The 19,615-nt window shown below is 38.1% G+C and overlaps 2 protein-coding genes and 1 pseudogene across 2 annotated transcripts; 2 read left to right on the plus strand and 1 right to left on the minus strand.

The window, feature by feature from the left end:
- The first annotated feature begins 2,360 nt into the window (after positions 1 to 2,360).
- Positions 2,361 to 3,483, plus strand: BNAC09G34590D. Its single transcript, XM_013863653.3, has one exon. It carries the CDS (start codon positions 2,423 to 2,425, stop codon positions 3,263 to 3,265), a length of 843 nt encoding a protein of 280 aa, XP_013719107.1. The 5' UTR covers positions 2,361 to 2,422; the 3' UTR covers positions 3,266 to 3,483.
- A 7,184-nt stretch (positions 3,484 to 10,667) lies between these two features.
- On the plus strand, positions 10,668 to 14,409 carry LOC106422886 (putative F-box protein At4g17200). Its single transcript, XM_013863672.3, has one exon. It carries the CDS (start codon positions 10,984 to 10,986, stop codon positions 12,145 to 12,147), a length of 1,164 nt encoding a protein of 387 aa, XP_013719126.2. The 5' UTR covers positions 10,668 to 10,983; the 3' UTR covers positions 12,148 to 14,409.
- On the minus strand, positions 13,266 to 14,192 carry LOC106422892 (annotated as a pseudogene).
- Positions 14,410 to 19,615: the final 5,206 nt, after the last annotated feature.

The raw sequence follows: 19,615 nt of genomic DNA on the forward strand, positions 1-19,615 counted from the left end.
AATAATCCAACCTGCAACCCTATCCTTTTAGCATTAAATTTATTTAAATAAGGAAGTTGTAAGAAAGGAGCACTGAGAGAAACATCCTACAATCAAAGAACAACATTAATATACCTGAAAAATCCTTAAACGTTTTGGGCAAAACTGCAAAAGTATATTTGCAGAAAAAATCTTAATTCCTGAACAATGCACTGAGAGAGCTCCATTAATCAGAGTTGAGGATTTAACCATCCATGGCCTTGCTTATAGCGGGACTAACCCACCATTTGCAATAAACTCCATGATCAAGCTTCCGTTCACCTGATAAACCAGAGATAATTTCACAATTTTTTTGATTTTCAATCAAACCCATTTTTCATAACAGGGAAAAAACCCACGATGCTTTTGATCAAATAATCAGAGGAAAAAGCTTACTTTATTGTATAAGATGTTAGGTGACGAAGTTTTTAAGCAGACATTGATAGAGTTAAAGAGAATTAGGTTTACAGATAGTCAAGTAATGAGAGAGAGAGAGAGAGAGAGAGAGAGAGAGAATTCGCCATTAGTAGAGTTGATGTTTAATAGTGATTGACCTTTGGGATTTGGTCGAATTGAGGCTGTTCATCGCAGGGACGGAACACATTTACGGAGCTTCGAACGGTTACGTTGGTGGATGATGAGGCCGAGTTAATGCGAAAGAGTGGGAGGAGTGGCAGGATCGACGTTAATGCTTGAGTAAATGGTATATGTTTGCCGAAAGCTGAATACGTTACAGAGCCATTGTTTGGTGTTTAGAGCTTCAGAGAGTGAAGGTGCTGGTGATGAAGATTAACCAAACCTAATAACAACTGGGCCTAAGAGAGTGATAGCCCATCAAAGTATTAATCGTTTCAACATCGAAATCGAAACAAAATGAAAATAAATGAGGACAGGTGTCACAAAATGCCCCAAGCACATTGGTGAGGTGGCTCAAGGAGGAGAGAGACAAGCCAACTTTATTGTATAAGATAAGATTCTCTAAAGGCATATAAAACGTTAATTAACAACAAAACAGCAAAAGAAATGATAAAAGTCATCATGATAAATGTATATTCATGTGGAAGATGGATTGTGATGGTGCTGGGTAAAGCGTAGCTATCGCGTGCCAAGAGTAGTGGCCTAGGTCCACTTCTCCACAGATCCAATCTTTTAAGCCATTCTTATTGTTTATTTTCATGGTTCTTGTTTTTCTTTTACATATCTATGCTTTCAATCCACCAGCAAAAGTAAGTAGAGATAATAAAACAAAAGCCTGCCATATCTTACAACCTCTCTCAGCTTTTAACATGTGTGTTCTTACTAAAAAAGGAAGTTCACGAAAACATTTTTATTATTGAGATGTTTACCTGCCAAAGCAATATAAAGATTAAACAAGTTTTTATTTATTTTGTTAAACCTAAACATTTTAATTTACAAAACGGACGAGTTTGAAATGGAAGCTTGGTTGACCATTAAAACTTAAAAGTAGACACATTAAAGCATTTTATAAGAAATTTTAAATTCATGCGAATAAACTTCAGAAATTAATAAAAATTTCTTTGAAGCAAATAAGTAACTATAGTGACCATGCTCACCTAATGCAGTATGTAGATAAATGTCACGGTACTGAATGAAAAAGAAAAGGAAACACCACGTCTAGTAAACTAGGACTCAAACTTCTCACGATCTTTGTTATTGTTAAAAACAACTTTCGGTGTATATTTTTACCTTTTCTATGGCTTATGTCTGGTTCCAAATGTTATGTGTATATTATATAGATAGTTTTTTTTTAACGCTAATTTATTATGATATTACAATTATGAGAAAGATTACATAGATGATCTGACAACCGACAATACTATCTGTTTTATAAGGATCTACGTCTAACTGCATCACCTGAGCTGTCTTACGAAGATCACGTCTGACTGAGTTTACTTGTACCGTATTGAAGATCTCTTGTAAGCATTTCTTCGGTAGCCTGCATAATTGTTTAATAAATCGATTTTTTCAGAAATTGAAACCTGGCCCTACTGATGTAGAAGCATTAATGAACTCTTAGTCAAACTATTGGAACAAGGAGGCTTCCACGTATATAGATAGTTAAAAAATAAAGAATAAAGATCCAACTCATTTTGACTTTTTCAACGTAAACCTTCCTTTTGTCTTTTTAAGAGCATATTATTGAGGGGTTCTTAGGGTGGGGTTGTTAACGGAATAAAAGAACCCGTCTTTTAATTTTTAACTAAAAACCCTAAGAATCGGTTCTTAAATAAGAGTTTTTAGAGCCGGTTCTTAACTTTTTTTAGTTAAAAGTTAAGAGACGGTTCTTATATTCAAATTTGTCGCCCACTCTTTTCGTTATGTTTTTAATTCAAAACCTTACCTCTCTCTCTCTCTCTTGTCGGAAAACTCAGAAGCTTCGAAAATGAGGACATGTACGGAAGAGGAGAAAGTCCTTTTGATCTCTCATCACAATCAAGATCAAGAAGACGAAGAAGCGTTATCTCTGTGTGATTTGCCGGTGAATTTATCTAACGAGAAAGTTGAGCTTCCGAAACAATCAAAGGAAGAAGAGGAGTTCCAATTTAAAACCGGGTCATCGTTTCGTCTCGGGTCGGATTCATGTGAGCCAGCTCCTGAGATGAGTACCGCGGACGAACTATTCTCCGAAGGGCTAATCCTCCCGTTTCGTCACTCCGTCAGCTTAGACGCGGGACTTCCCGGTTCGAACCGGTTAATTTCCAGATCCGAATCGGTCGACTTCCGGAGAACCGGAGCCGGTTCTAACCGGAAAATTGAAAATAACTTCATCGACTACAGTCAACCGAGTCCACAGCCACAGATCAGACGATCGTCGAGCATGACGGCGAGAGTGAATTCAATCAGAAACCACAAATCATCTTCGATTTGGGACTTTCTCCGGTTAGGTCTCGTCCGTACGCCGGAGATCGAACTTCGAACGGCGAAAGTATCAGTGAGTCGAAACAGTAGCTGCAGTAGCACAAGCACGAGCTCGAATTCGAAGAAAACAGAATCGAGATCGAGTAACCGGAGGAGAAGCTTTCTGTTCGGGGATTTTAGGTGCTCCGCGGCGGCGACGGAGACGATTGTACCTGTGAAGATCAATGTCTCCGGCGAGACGGAGAAGAAGAAGACGGCGAAGAATGAGGAGAAAACGGCGGTTGCGCGGAAGAGAACGTTTGAGTGGTTAAAAGAGTTATCACAGGTAGGGTTTGTTGTTGATCATGGGAGACGAAGCTTGGCTTGATGATCACGCAATCAAAGAAACTTCCTGTTTCTCTGTTTCACTTTCCTGTCTTTTTTTTTCTTAAATATTTTAATGTTTTTTCTCTGTTTTTTTTTTTGGACGACTAATGTTTTTTATCTGTTTAATCAATTTGTAGGTGATTAATTTTTGTATGTTAGTGTTGATTGCCAATTATACTTTAGTTTTCCAAATGATTTATGTTTTTCTTTAAAAAATCATTATAACATGTTTGCCGCAATGTCATACTTTATCTAATATTTTAGATCACATCTCTCTCTCTCTAAACAGCTCAATAAGACATGAGATAGGCATACACGTATATCATCAATATGATGGCATGAAAGCGAGACATCATTAAGAAACGAGAAGGATGTAATGATGTGAACGTGAGATATCATATTGGTGTGCTTACTTTATCTATTTGTTTTCATAGTAGATTTTTATAAGAAGGGTGCTTAGCATGATTAAAGCAATCTAAGACGTTAAATTTTCCCACCATAAAATCGTATAATATAATGTTTTCTCACTATATAATACCATACTCGCTTGTGAGTTATGCATAGGATGCTTAAAATTTTACCCAAAACTCGCTGGAAAGTTGAAAGTATGTATATTAGGGCTGTATTGGGCTATTATATCTTGTATATGTCAATGTAAATGGGCTTAGGGCACACTTGTATATAAGGCAGTTGCATCTCTTACGTAAGAAATAAGAAGAACATCTTAAACTACTGAAATCTTCTTGACATGGTATCAGAGCTTCAAATCTAACCTACAAGATTTGGCTCATCGATTCTGGCACTACTCGATCCGCTGCGAGTTGTGTTGTTTGACGTTTCTGGTTTGAGAAAATGGATACAAGCTCGGTTCTCACTACTTCCACAGTGTCGACTCGTGGACGAACGATTTCACTCTATGACCCAACTGCGGGTGATAATCCATGAACTCTCATCTCCAAGCCGTCGTTGCGAGGACCTAACTAGGACGAGTGGTCCACCAACTTGCGACTGGCTTTAAAGGCGAGAAAGAAGTTTGGTTTTGCGGATGGAACCATCCCGCAACCGGTTGAAGAATCAGAAGACTATGAGGATTGGATTGCCAACAATGCTCTTGTAGTCTCTTGGATGAAGTTGACGATTGATGAGAACATCGCAGCTTCTATGGCTCACATCGACAACTCTCATGAACTCTGGACACACATTCAGAAGCGCTTTGCGGTTAAGAATGGGCAAAGAGTTCAACGACTCAAAACAGAGTTGGCAAATTGTCGCCAAAAAGGAGTCGCTATCGAAGCGTACTACAGAAAGCTTTCTCAACTGTGGAGGAGCTTGGCTGACTACCAAAACCATGGAAGAAGTTAGAAAAGAGCGTGAGGAAGACAAACTGCATCAGTTCCTCATGGGTCTTGATGAAACCTTGTACGGAGGAGTTAAATCGTCTTTGTTGTCACGAGTACCTCTACCTACGCTTGAAGAAGCGTATAACACGCTGATTCAAGATGAGGAATCAAAGCTTGTGGGTCGTCTGAATGAGGAGCGAACAGATGTGGCGAGCTTCGCGGTTCAGACAAACCCTCGGCCTTCTCGTTCTTCTGTTGACACCAGAGGACCATACGAAAACAGAACATGCTCCAACTGCGGTAAAAAGGGGCATACATCGGAGAATTGTTTCAGATTGATAGGATACCCGGAATGGTATGAAGTCGAGAAACAAAAGAACAGAACTGGAGCTTCTCGTGGAAACAATGGTGCTGGTTGTGGCTCGACTTCGCAAGCGGCTGGTCGTGGGTCCACTGTAGCCGGTCGTGGGTCTGCAGCAGAGAATCATGTAGCAGTAGCCACCAGTGTCTCATCCTCGGCTCTCACCTCTGCTGATCGAGTGGGGCTTACTGGGCTCAGTGATGACCAGTGGAAAACATTGGTTCATATGCTAAACGAAAGAAAAGCACCATCTACAGAGTCTCGATCAGGTAAAACTTCTGTTGAATCTTGGATTATTGACTCAGGTGCAACTAATCATATGACTGGAACTTGTGATTTCTTGGCTGATATTGGGGATATGGCTCCGATTCTTATAAAACTTCCGGATGGCCGATTCACTACTTTGACTAAGCAAGGGCGTGTCCGATCGGGCCCTGCGCTAAGTCTGGAACAAGTATTCTTTGTAGATGGATTGCAGTGTCATTTGATTTCTGTTTCTCAGTTGACTCGGAACAGAGGTTGTGTTGCTCAGGTTACTGATCGACTTTGTATTCTCCAGGACCGAATTTCGAGGATGCTGATTGGTGTGGGTGAACAGGAGAATGGTTTGTATTTTTTCAGAGGAATGGAAATGGCGGCAGCAATGCAGAGATCGAGTTCACTCTCGCCTGATGTGTGGCATACTCGCCTTGGACATCCCTCTTCTAAAGCTTTGAAGTTGTTTCAGTTTTCTGATTTTAGTACTTTTGACTCAAAGAAGTGCGAGATTTGTATTCGTGCAAAACAAACAAGAGATATTTTTCCTTTGAGTATCAATAAGACGATTTTTGCATTTGAATTGATCCACTGCGATCTTTGGGGTCCATACAGAACTACTGCTATCTGCAGATCTCGATATTTTCTCACCATTCTCGATGACTACTCACGAGCAGTGTGGATATATCTTTTATCATCAAAAACTGAAGCACCAAAACATCTCAAAAACTTCATTGCTCTTGTTGAACGACAATTTTCTAGTCAAGTGAAAACGGTCAGGTCTGATAATGGATCAGAATTTATTTGTATCTCACGTTTCTTCGCTGAGAATGGCATCATACACGAGACGAGCTGTGTGGGAACTCCTCAGCAAAACGGTCGGGTTGAATGGAAACATAAACACATTCTGAACACTGCACGTGCTCTTTGTTTCCAGGCCAATCTCCCAACGGAATTCTGGGGTTTTTGTGCACTCACAGCTGGTTATCTCATCAATCGTACACCAACACCATTGCTGCAAGGGAAAACACCTTTCGAGGTGCTATACAATAGACCGCCACCTTTGGATCATCTTCGAGTGTTTGGCTGCGTCTGTTACGTACATAACCAAAAGCATGGTGGAGATAAATTTGAAAATCGCGGCAACAAGTCGATATTTATTGGGTATCCTTTTGCTAAGAAGGGCTGGCGTCTCTACAACATCGAAACTGGACGTGTAACAGTCTCGCGAGATGTTGTTTTTCTTGAGACGGAATTTGAATTTTAATCTTTGCCTATCTTTGTTACACCTACGGAGCTGCTCAAGCAAATACATCCTGTTGACTTGTTTGAGCCAGAGCATATGCTTACTGAAATCACATCGCCTGCACCGATTAATCTCGACGCTTCTACGTCGTCTGGTGTTAATGAATCTGATTCGGCTGTTACTCCTGATGCCTCTTCTCAGCCAATACCGTTGCCTGTTGTTGATGCAGAAACAATATCAGTCTCGACAGATACAAGGCAAGACACAGCAGTCATCACTGATCATGCACCAGAACCTTCAGTTTCTTCTCCAGCTGAAGTCATTTCTCTACCTGAACCAGAGCTTCTTGTTCGTGGTATGAGACCAAAGAAACAGCCTACTCGACTTGCCGATTATGTTGCGAATCTGATACACGATCCACAACCCTCGACTACACCATATCCTTTGGATAATTATCTCTCCAGTGAGCAATTTTCAGAGAACTATCAAGCGTTTTTGGGTATTTTTCTATCTGCGGTTGAACCTCGGAGCTACACAGAAGCAATATTGGATGAAAAGTGGCGTTTTGCGGTTACACACGAGATTGACTCACTTGAGGATCAGGGTATTTGGACAGTTGAAGCACTTCCTCCTGGAAAGAAAGCACTTGGCTACAAATGGGTATTTAAAATAAAATTTCGAGCTGATGGTACGATTGAGAGATACAAGGCTCGGTTGGTGGTTCTTGGAAATAATCAAACAGAAGGTATTGATTATAATGAGACCTTTGCTCCAGTTGCGAAGATGGTTACAGTACGAACTTTCCTCCAGCAGGCAGCCTCCTTAAATTGGGAAGTTCACCAAATGGATGTTCATAACGCTTTTCTTCATGGAGATCTTGAAGAAGAAGTTTATATGCAGTTTCCACCGGGTTTCCGTACGAATGACAAAACAAAAGTATGTCGCTTACGCAAGTCATTGTATGGTTTAAAACAAGCTCCTAGATGCTGGCTCGCTAAACTTGGAACAGCGTTGAAGGATTATGGGTTTGAACAGAATCGGTCTGACTATTCTCTCTTTGTGTACACTGCTGCTGACGTTCGGTTACATGTCTTAGTGTATGTTGACGACCTTATTGTTGCGGGAAACAACGTCACTGTTATCTCGGAGTTTAAACAGTATTTGAGCAAGCAGTTTCACATGAAAGACTTGGGTATCTTAAGGTATTTTCTGGGCATCGAGGTCGCTCGCAGTCCTATGGGTATCTACCTGTGCCAACGGAAGTATGCGGTGGATATCATTGCTGAGACTGGGTTACTTGGGGTCAAACCAGTCGCTTTCCCTCTTGAGCAAAATCATAAACTCGCTCGAGTTAAAGACAATGCAATCTCGGATCCTTCTAAGTATCGTCGACTAATAGGCCGACTTATTTATCTTGAGGTAACAAGACCAGAGTTATCATATGCCATACATATCTTGTCTCAATTCATGAATGATCCGCAGGAAGAACATTGGGCTGCGGCATTGCGAGTTGTGCGGTATCTCAAGAACAGTCCTGGCCAAGGTATTCTTTTACGAGCAGATACCGAATTGAAGTTGATAGGGTGGTGTGATTCGGACTGGGGAGGCTGTCCAATCACTCACAGGTCACTGACCGGGTGGTTTATTCAGTTAGGAGGTTCGCCGGTGTCTTGGAAGACAAAGAAACATGATGTGGTTTCTCGATCGTCGGCGGAGGCTGAATACAGGGCAATGACTGATAAGGTGAGTGAACTTCTTTGGTTTCGGGAGCTTCTGCCAGCAATGGGGATCCCATGTACAGAACCTACACTTCTGTACTCAGATAGCTTGTCGGCTATTAACTTGGCTGCTAATCCGGTGTATCATGCTCGGACTAAGCATGTGGGTAATGACTGTCATTTTATACGCGATGAGATCATACGAGGAAGGATTGCAACGAAACATGTTTCAACAAAGTCTCAACTCGCCGATATCATGACAAAAGCACTTGGACATCGTGAATTTGAAGCATTTCTTCTCAAGCTGGGTGTTTGTAATCTGCACACTCCATCTTGAGGGGGGATATTGGGGCTGTATTGGACTATTATATCTTGTATATGTCAATGTAAATGGGCTTAGGGCACACTTGTATATAAGGCAGTTGCCTCTCTTACCTAAGAAATAAGAAGAACATCTTAAACTACTGAAATCTTCTTGACAATGTAAGTACAGAGTTTAGAATGAACAATAACACACTATAGAAATCTAAGAAATCTAATCTCCAGAAGAATCACACAGTCTCTACTGATATGAACCTTGATGGCTTCACCCATCAACCCTACACTAGAGTAAAAACTAATAAATGAAGTTGCTATAACCCCAAGATCGCGTCCGGTGACCACGACCATGGCATCAAATTGCTTCCCTTGCTGCAAAATCTTTAGAGATGCACATAAGACAAAGTGAACTCACTAATGTCTACTTTTTCTCTAGACAGAGCTTCTAAAGCACAGCGTTCCATGATACGACATCTTTATCCTCAGCGCTCTAGAACACCGTAACAGAATCAACCAGTTTTCTGAGCTTTGAGTACATGTCAACAAGCGCAGGATTGGATATGGTTCCTGACTCAGGGGAAGAAGAATAGAAGACCAAAGCACAAACCTCGTTTCTCAACTCGATATACTCTTGTAGTTAGTGATATAGCCAAGGCGGAGTCGAATTTAGGGTTTCTATTCAGCAATGGATAGTGGCCGCCGGAAATTGTTAGTGAAAACCGAGATTCACACAAATCGACAACAATCGGAGGTGTTGGTGATGAATCGTGTGAACCCTAAAAAAAAAATCTTTGTTTGTTAACAAGAAAACTGTTTTCATTTGAGATGTATAGCCGAATTTAGACCTGGGCGTTCGGGTACCCGTTGGCGTTTGTATCGGGTTTTTCGGATTTCGGTTCTCTTTTATAACACTTCATAGGTCCCATTCTAGTAAATTTGCAAGTACGGGTCGGGTTCGGATATAACACATCGGGGTCGGGTTGGTTTTATATCACATCATAGAACCCATAAAGTAATCATATATCATTCGGATTCGGGTTATATCGGTTCGGTTCGGATATAACCGAAATAAAATCTAAAATTTAAACGTAAAACATAAGAAATATATATTTATTTATATAGTTTTAAGTATTTAAGGTAGTTATTTAATTTTTAAATACTTATTGTTAGATAACATATCAAAATAAATATGAAATTGAATATTTGAAGTATATATTCATGTTTCATATAATTATATTGTATATTATTTTGGACATTCGGATTGGTTTCTTCGGATATCTTTTCGGATTTTTCGGTTTTTCGGATTACCCATTCGGGTTCGAATATGTTTTGTACCACCTTACAAGACCCATTCGGATACTTTTTACATTTCGGACCGGGTACGGATTGGGTTTTTCGGTTCGGATTCGGTTCGGATTCGGTTCGGATTTCGGGTTACGGATATTATGCTCATGACTAGCAAAATTAGTTTTATTTTTAATCATGTTTAAGTTTCTAAAATTAATGATAATGGCATTATTGTAATAATACCCTAGACTATATTTGCGAAGTGATTTTGCCACATGTCCTCTCTATAATCAATTTAACAAAACAAATATGACATGACTACTAAAATTGATCTCTATAATCAATTTAACAAAACAAATATGACATGACTACTAAAATTGATGACCTGACTTCTAGAAAAATATGACATGGCTAATTTCATTTATAGTTGATTTATATTTTTGGTAAACTTATTAGAATATGGTAATAATTCATATATTACATTCAATATTGATATTTCTTTTTGATAACTTTTTTTAAATATGGTAATAGCTCATACATCATCTATAAAATAAATATATTTATATATAACATTTCAAAATTTGAAATATTATTATTTTGTGTAATTATACAATTTGTATTACTAAAACTTTCAAAAATTTCTACAATTTTTTAAAAATTTAAATATCTAATCGTAAGATCATTAATTTCTTATATATCTACACATTTTATAAATATTGTTTAGGCTTAATTTTTGATAATTATACAATTTTATATAATTTTTCTTAGTTTTATACAAATTGATTTAATATATATCAAATATATATTAAATATTAGTAAGAAAATAGTAAAATCTATAATATTTAATAAAATTTATTTTTAAATATAAGTTAGATTTAAAAAATTCCTTACTGCATATGGTGCAGGGAAACACCTAGTTATCAACTAAAAGGGTTATTCATACCCATTTTAACGTGTTGTAATTAGCGAAAAAATAAGAGTCGATAAAAGTAATATTCTCTATAAAATATACTAAAAATATAGTTTTCAATATCCACATAATTTGATATATATTGTTGTGTCGGTGATTAAACCCACCGTTTTTGGGTAACCCGTATATATATAACAAGCATAACCTAATGTGTGGTATATGTCATCTATAAGCAAGCGTGAAAAAGTGAGAACCCTAACTAATTTCGCCACCTGTTTCAAACAATGACGACGATCTCTGATCTTTCCAGAGATTTGATCGGGGATATACTCTCCAAAGTTCCGATTACATGTGTTGGAAAAGTAAGATGCACATGCAAACAATGGAATGCTTCATCGAGACATAGGATATTTGGTAAAGCAGTAGCTAGGCAGTTTATGGGGTTCATGATGATGGATTTTAAGGTTTGTTCAGTTAGAATCGATCTCAACGGAATAGTAAAGGACGAGGAAGGCTCTGGTCCAGTATCTACAAAACCGATTGATAAGCTCAATAAAATCGAGATATCTAAAGTATTTCACTGCGACGGCTTGTTGTTATGCACGACCAGAGACAACACGAGGCTATTGGTTTGGAACCCGTATCTAGGGCAAATGAAGTGGATCGAGCCCAAAACAGCTTACCACAGATTGGACAGGTATGCTCTGGGGTATGATACAAACAAGAAATCCTACAAAATATTGAGGTTTGTAGATGATGCCTACTGGCCCACACCCCTTTTTGAGTTTGAAATCTACGATATGAACTCTAACTTGTGGAGGGCTCTTGATGTCACTCCCGACTGGGATAACGAGTTTTTTCGACCCGGCTTGACAGTAAAGGGAAACACTTACTTTTTTGCTAAACAAAAAATAATATTAGACGAAGGTGAAGCAGACGAAGATGTAGATGATTTCTTGGTCTCTTTTGATTTTACCAAAGAGAGATTTGGACCACATCTGCACGTGCCGTTTCACTCTCGTCTCCACGGAGACACCGTGGTTCTATCGAGTGTCGGAGAAGAGAAGCTTGCAGCGTTATATCAATGCATGGATATAAATATGATGGAGATATGGGTTACGACTAAGATTGAGCCCCACGCGGTGTCGTGGAGCAAGCTGTACTTCTTAGCAGTTGATAAGATGGTCCCTCTCTTAAGTGGAAGTTTCTTCATTGACGAGGAAAAGAAACTCGCACTGGCTTTCACTTTAGACACACTTGGTCGCTACAAAAGGGCTTACATCATTGGAGAGGATGAGTATTTTAAACAAGTGGATCTCGGAGAAGCTGTTGTGATTCCTGATGACGACGACTATCCCTACTGTTTCCCACTCGTATGCTCTTACGTGCCAAGTTTAGTGCAAATCAACCAAGGCTTAGTACTATCGGGAAAGAGGAAAGAACGATAAGTTACATTTTTATAAGTGTCGTGTTTGTTTCCGCATATCATCTCCTCTTTGTTTTCTTTTGCCTTTTGTCATCTTCATTGAACAAGACTTAGTCAATTACTTTTATTTATTACTCGTATTGAAGAAACTCGCACTGGTACCCTATCCTTTAATTCTCCAGCCAATATTTGATGGAAAGAGAAATAGTTATGAGCTAATCCGTCCCTTCTCCCCACAGTACCAGTTACCAAATCAAAACAAAATAATGCCTATAATTAAAAAAAGTTCGAACGAGTGGAACAAAAAGCGATCGGAGATGGGAATTCAACAAGAGTGTGGCGCTGGATCTTAAAAGATAATATTGGACGACCGGTTGGTCCACCGAATGAAAAGGATCAACATCTTACGGTTGCTGACCTACTAACTAGAGGATCCAACGAGTAGAACGTTCCCAAAGTTAAATCCTTATTCCCACTGATCATCTCAAAGGAAATTCTCTGCATCTCTCCGAGCACATTAGGGGCCATTGACGATTTCGTTTAGACACCTACTAAGGACGGAGTCTATACCACCAAGTCAGGATATTTCATTGCAATGAAGAACAGAGCAACTCTCGACAATGAGGCGGATTCATTACTCGAGTTGGAATGGACGAAGAAGGTTTGGGGGACTCCCGAAAGTCAAGCTCTTTATGTAGAAGTTGGTTGAAGGAGCTCTGGCCCTGGGTTCTAATTTGGAAAAACGAGGCTGTGAGTGCTGTACCCTGTCCGAGATGTGGGGAGCAAGAAACCGCTGAGCACCTTATTCTCCACTGCAATTTTGCAAAAGAAGTCTGGACAGAAGCTCTTCTGCATCGTATGCTTGCATTCGATCAATTCCAAACCCTGAAGGAAGCCTTGATTGCAGGTATGAAATGAAAGCCTTGATTTGCATTAATTTATATTTCAAAACTGGAATCGAATATAAAAATTTCAAATCACAAGTAATTCAAATCTATAACAAAGATTTGTAATCATTTTTGTTTATTTTTTACATGGAAATGGCCTTCGGAATTTTATGAAATTTCATAGAAAATCAAAGAAGAAGCAAAAAAAAACTTAAATCTGCTCATCATCTTCGTGTCCAATTTAATTGCTTAGTTAACCTCTAAACATCTGAGCCCGTTCTCGATCATCTGCCACTGCAATTCTTGATGCTGACAACGAACAGAATCCGACCTCATTAACCCTATACTGCTTCTGCTTCTGTTGCTGAGATTGCTTGCAATGCAAGATAGCTCCTTGAATAGAATTCTCTATCTCTGAGTTAGAACTCGTACTTCTCTTCAAAAACTGCAATGGGGATACCCTAAACTAGTCGATGACTTTTTGTTCGAACTCTTCGCAGGTTGTCTCCTCATAGAAATCGAAAAAGATCTCCTATGGCTCGGCTCCCAGGAACAGAACCATTACTCTTCTTTTTAGGTCTCTCTGCTCGAGAATACCTCAAATAGATCCTTCATCAGCAACTCTTGACTCATCAGAACAGCTTGACTTCCCAAAAATTGATCTTAGATAAGCTCTCGAAGATTTAATCTTCTTTCCAAAACTCAATCGTGTGTTCAATCTCAGTTTCTTGCTCCAAGATTTCTTCTTCTCATCCTCCTCCACTGAACTTGAATATTCAAGAAAATAGTCTTTAGGGTTAGGCTCTTTACTCACTTGACAAGAATCTGCTGGAGAGACGGTGCAAGACTCGAAAGGGGAGTTACTCGTCACTTGAGTAGTAAACGTTCCGGTGGCTATAAAGGTGTGCTGTAGAATTCTTGGTCAAAGGTGTAATCTTCTAGAAGCTTTTGAACCATTAGGAGACGTGGAGTTAAGTGAAGAGGAAGAAGCTTGCCTTTGTAGAAGAGTTCATCTGCTGGAAAAGTGGTTTTGTCTATCTCAAGAGGACAAAGATGAGAGATTTGGAACTCAAACTCTCTAGGGTTGTTGTTGTTTTTGTTTTTGAAGAGCTTTGCGTACGAGGTTAGTAAAAGATGTGACTTCCATGTCTATGTAATCGTCTTCTAGTTTAGCTGCCATTTTTTTAATGTGTGTTTCTTCTTTTTGTATTATGTTTTAGTGATTAGTGATCTGAGTTAAGAGTAGAGGATGTATGTTTTATATATGAAAGAGAGAGAGTCAGTGTTAGGTTTTTGATTTGGTAAATATGGACAACTGTGGAGTGTGGACCAAGTCGTGTTTTCATTTTACTTACATACATCTATGTTGAAAACAAGGAATTAATTAACAATGTAAATAAGGTATATTTGTTTATATTATAAACTAGGGGGTGTCCGCGCTTCGCGCGGAATATTGTTTTATTGTTGTTAAAAGTATGATTTTTTGGATAATGTAATTATGTGATCACTTTTATTTGTTAAGAATGTTATTTGGTGTTTTTATTGTGTTATGTAGTAGTAATAGTGATATGTTAATATATTTTGTCTTTGTTTTTTTAATAATGTGTTTTGTCTGTATAGTATTTGTTAGCAGTGAAGTGAGCCTCTAATATAAAAATATATTGAATTTCAATAACTTTGCATTTATGCATTTGTTGATTCTAAGATTTACGGTTTCAGCGTCAAAATTTTCTTTTAATTTTTTTTATATTTTTGAACATTATAACTTTCAAGATGTTTTCGTTTTTTTCCCATGTTTTTACATTGAGCCTTCAACATCTATGTATTTTCTTTACGTTTCTGGTATGCGGTGTTTCTCATCATCACCAAAAAAGACTCACCTCATGCTCTTGTTCTTTATCGCCTTCTTCACCTTGAGATTTCTGGTATTTATTGTAGATCGGGTTTAGGAGTTCCCAATTGTGCGGTTGTTTCTCGCATCATTTTAGGTTACTCCATGCAATATTGGATGCTCCTCTTCTTCCTTAGATTTTAGCTGATGTTAGGAACTGCATCTCTTTGGGTTGAGTCTGAGTTTAGTCGTCTTTGAAGTTGTTTTCCTCGTCGTTGGCTTACCATTGTTACTCCCCTCTCGTCTTGGTTTTCAAGATATGGTTTTTGGTGATCTGACTTCTATAGCTCGAGGACGGCTCCACGATTTGATGATTTCGTTTTGTCTACCCTTCCAGCTATGTTCTTTCATCTCGTTGCAGCTTTCAACCCTGCTTGCGTCTCTGTGACTCTCTCTCTCTTTCGCCATGTTTGCCACTCTAGGTTTGGATAGTGTTTTCCTCCGAGTATGCTCTGTAGATTTGGAAGATTGTTTCTGGTCTCAAGTCTGAACTCATGTTTCTCGGGGGTTGGCTTCATTTCTCCCTCACTCATGTTGTTCTCTTCTTCCCTTAGTATAAATGTGTGATATTAGACTCTTGGAGCTTTGGTCCCTTCTATCCAGAATTTTGTGGTTCTTCCCCGGCATAGGCGTCTTGTTTGTGCTTGTTTAGTTTGTGAGATGCTTCTTACCTCTTAGCTGGTGGTTGTGCTTATCGTTTGTTATGTATGTCTCTTCCTGCTTCGTGGTGATTTTGGCCTTCTGTTGATTATTCTTACTCTAACTCGCTTTCTTGGTTCTTTGCATTGGTCCTTGATCACGCTCATTTGTGTTCGAGGGATTGCTTTATCTGAAGATTATATTTCTACATTTTACTGACTTTTGATTGTTCTGGCCAAGATACTCTATGATAAAGTGGGGTAAGTTAGTTTTCATTCTTGATCGCCTTTGAGCTCTGGACCTTTATTGAGTTAGTGTTTCTTTGGCATTTTTTTTCTCTGGGATTATGGTGGTTTTATGTTTAAATTATGTGTTCTGCTTTAGTTTGGTTAATATTAAGATAAATATATAGTTGTAAATGAAATAATAGAAAATAGTAAAAAATAATAAAATAACGAAAGTTTATGTTATTTTTAGCTGCGAATAAATTAAATATTTAAAGTACATTTATATTTTTTACTTATTTCTTTATTCGTTTTGCAATTTTTTGAACAATAAAATAGATTAAAATATATTAGCAAAATTCAAATGATGATGGTTAGTGTGAGAAGGATTATATAATGTATAATTAGAAAATAGTGAACCAAATTGCAATAATCTAAAAGAAGAAGGATCTAAAATGTAAAAAGACAAAAAGATGACACGTGGCAGCAAACCCCCTGCCACTTGTCGGAAGAAGGGAAAAAGTCTACTTTATATATAAAGATAATGATTTCTTCGGAGGACCACCACCTAAATCTTGAACTTAATATTCTTTTAATGAACACTTATTTTAATATTCCATTTTCTTTCAAGAATTATTTGATTGGCTTTGAAAATTAACGGCTTAATCATCTTCTTTTTTTTTTTTTTGCCAAGGATTTGAATTTCATATAAATATGAGAATAGTTTGTAAAACTTTACAAAAGGAATTAAAGCTACATGGGGATCACTTTGGCAAAAAGAATAGAAACAAAGTGTAACCCATAAAAGAAGAAGTAGTCATTTCTTAGCCAGCGTAGCATAAGGTTTTTGAAACTCTTCTTGTTGTTTTGTTTCTCCAAGATTGTATCTCTGATGTTGCGATCAATGAGCCTGTAAATTGTTGGAGGAGAAGTCGAGATTCCGTCATGTAAAGCTTAGACAGAGAGTTTTATTCCATATCAGCTTAATCATCTTCATTAATGGTGATTAAAATTTAAATAATGTAAGAACGAATAGCGATACAAAATTGAGGAGAGCGACAAAAGTATCTTATACATATGATATCTGATAACTATTTTACTTATTGTGTGTTTAGTAAGTGTCTAAAAATAACAATGTCTGAGCCAGCGTTCATATAAAACCACCGCCCTTTTGATTCAGGAGTTGATGTCAATCCGTTGCGTGCCATCACCATCGCCCATTGTCGCAGCCTTACCGTCAGGGATCTATCACCTTTCACGTGTAGTCATCTCGTACCAGGTCCGTAACACGACGAATGTGATCAAAGTCGAGAGGGAGAGAAGACAAATGGAATTGGATCCACCGTCTCACCACACAACCACCCCCATCGTTAACGTGGGTCACTGGAGGAGCGGTACGTGTAACCGGAGAGTCGTGCAGTGATCAACGGAGATTGTACCAGCCACCGTGATCCAAGCCGTGTAGCTACGTGTTATCTTCCTTGTTACTTTCGGTCCAAGCAATATCTGCAGCATATAACCCTAATTGTATCTTGTGCATGATGAAATCTTGTAATTAGGTGTGGCTTGTGCGACAAGTAATCATTCGAAAGTTTAGACCGAGTCTCATTGGACGAGTTAGAGCATGATTATTGAAGGTTTTTAGAATAGAGTTCTTATCGGAATATAAGAACCCGTCTCTTAACTTTTAACTAAAAAAATTAAGAACCGGTTCTTAAAACTCTTATTTAAGAACCGGTTCTTAACTTTTTTAGTTAAAAGTTAAGAGACGGGTTCTTATATTCCGTTAAGAACCCCACTTTAAGAACCCCTCGATAATCATGCTCTTATTTCCAGTTCCGAGCGTTTCCTATTCTATTTCCATTGGTAAACTTGAAATTCTCACATCTTTATATAATCACCAAAACAAAAAAAATATCATTTATTATACTAAAATAATAAACTAAAATCTATTCCAATGCATAATATATAGTATAATAGAATCATACAAGCTTTACTACATTTAAAATAAATAATAGGGCTTTTCGCAAGATTGACTCAAAACTCAAAGTCAAACCTAAAACTAACCCATGCTTTTCTTGGATTTTTCTTTTGTCCTATTCACCCCACAAGTTCATAATATTCACGAAAATGCCATCAAATTTTTTATTTTTTTCCGAAAATGACATTTTTACTCTCTCACCTTCATCATCTTCATGTAATTACAAGATTGCCATTGTCATCAATACCCCAACCACCATGAACAACCAATTTGAAGCTCTTAATGCACCTAAAATCGATTTACACTCTCTCTTTCTCACTTGTTATGAACTAAAAACAACATCTATTTCACTTTGCCTCCATATTCATCCAAAAAACACAAGCTTTTGATTCAAATTTTTTTATAGTTGATAGAGTCATTCAAGCATACTATTCTTGGTGGGTTACTTTCGTTTGAGATTCTGGGTGGTTGGAGAAGACTCTGTGTGCTAAGGAAGTCATCTCACTAGTTTAAGGTATGAAATTGGATTTTTTTCCAGATCTGTTCGTGTAGAAGACTTACCCGTAAGTAGTCTGGCTGTAGAAGACTTACGGGTAAGTCTTCTGGTCAAACGGACGACTTACTTTTAAGTCGTCATCTTTGTTTGTTAAAAAAAAATCTAGAGAATAAGTCGTCTAGGATAAATAGGTTAGTTTTGCATTTGGCCGAATTGTGTCAGATATTTGACTTTTCCTGAACGACTTACCAGTAAGTCGTCTCCGGGAAAACAAAAATTTCAATATTTTATTAAATCTGGACGACTTATCTGTAAGTCGTCTCAGGTTACTTTTGCAGTTGGAAAATAAAACTTAAATATTTAACTTTTCCCAGACGACTTACGCGGAAGTCGTCAAGTAAGACGACTTACTTGAAAGTCTTCCAGGATAAGCAAAGTCGTCCAGATTTATTTCCTAGATTATGGTCAAACCTTGCTTATCTCGGACGATTTTCTTGTACGTCGTCTGCCTGGACGACTTTCAAGTAAGTCGTCTGGGTAAAGTTAAATATATAAGTTTCTTTTTCGAATTGCAAACTAACCTGAGAAGACTTACAAATAAGTCGTCTAGCTTTAATAAAATATTGAAATTTTTGTTTTCCCGGAGACGACTTACTGGTAAGTCGTCCAGAAAAGTCAAATCTGACACAATTCGGTCAAATGCAAAACTAACTCGTTTATCCTAGACGACTTTCTGGTAAGTCGTCTAGGTTTTTTTTTTTTAACAAACAAAGCTGGACGACTTACAAGCTCCTATTTAAAATTCAATTGCAAAAATGACTTTAATAAACTTTCATTTTCTCTATGTTTACTAATGTGTTTTATTTTGAATTTTTGTAGATGATGCGTCAGTTACATGCAGTGTATGGAGAATGGTTGTTGAATGATTGCCGTTGGGATTTTGTGGTTGATAATGTCAAAGGAGCGAGAATCATTTTTTGGGGGGAAGGTTCGACACATGCTGAACTTCTTGCAATGACTCAAGAAGATTATAACCTGGACATGAGCACAGAATCTGTGGAGATAACCTACTCATTACCAGCAGAAATGATGCAGGCTCCAGACACCCCTCCTATTCATGTTACAAGTGATAGACAAGTTCGAAACTTGCTCGAGATAACCAAAACGCATGGAGTACGGCTTTGTGTATCAAGCCGTAGCAAGGTAGAAACGGTTTCAAAGTTTAGGGAAGAAGATGATGAACCTGATGAAGCTGATGAATATTTTGAAGATGATGATGATGATTTGGTTGAAGATGAAAATCATGATGGGGAGGAGGACGATGGGGAGGAAGATGCTGGTATCTCTATTGTTGCTGAAGCGGACGAGAATG

This window comes from Brassica napus, chromosome C9 (assembly GCF_020379485.1).
Source record: "Brassica napus cultivar Da-Ae chromosome C9, Da-Ae, whole genome shotgun sequence".
In the NCBI taxonomy this organism is placed as follows: domain Eukaryota; kingdom Viridiplantae; phylum Streptophyta; class Magnoliopsida; order Brassicales; family Brassicaceae; genus Brassica; species Brassica napus.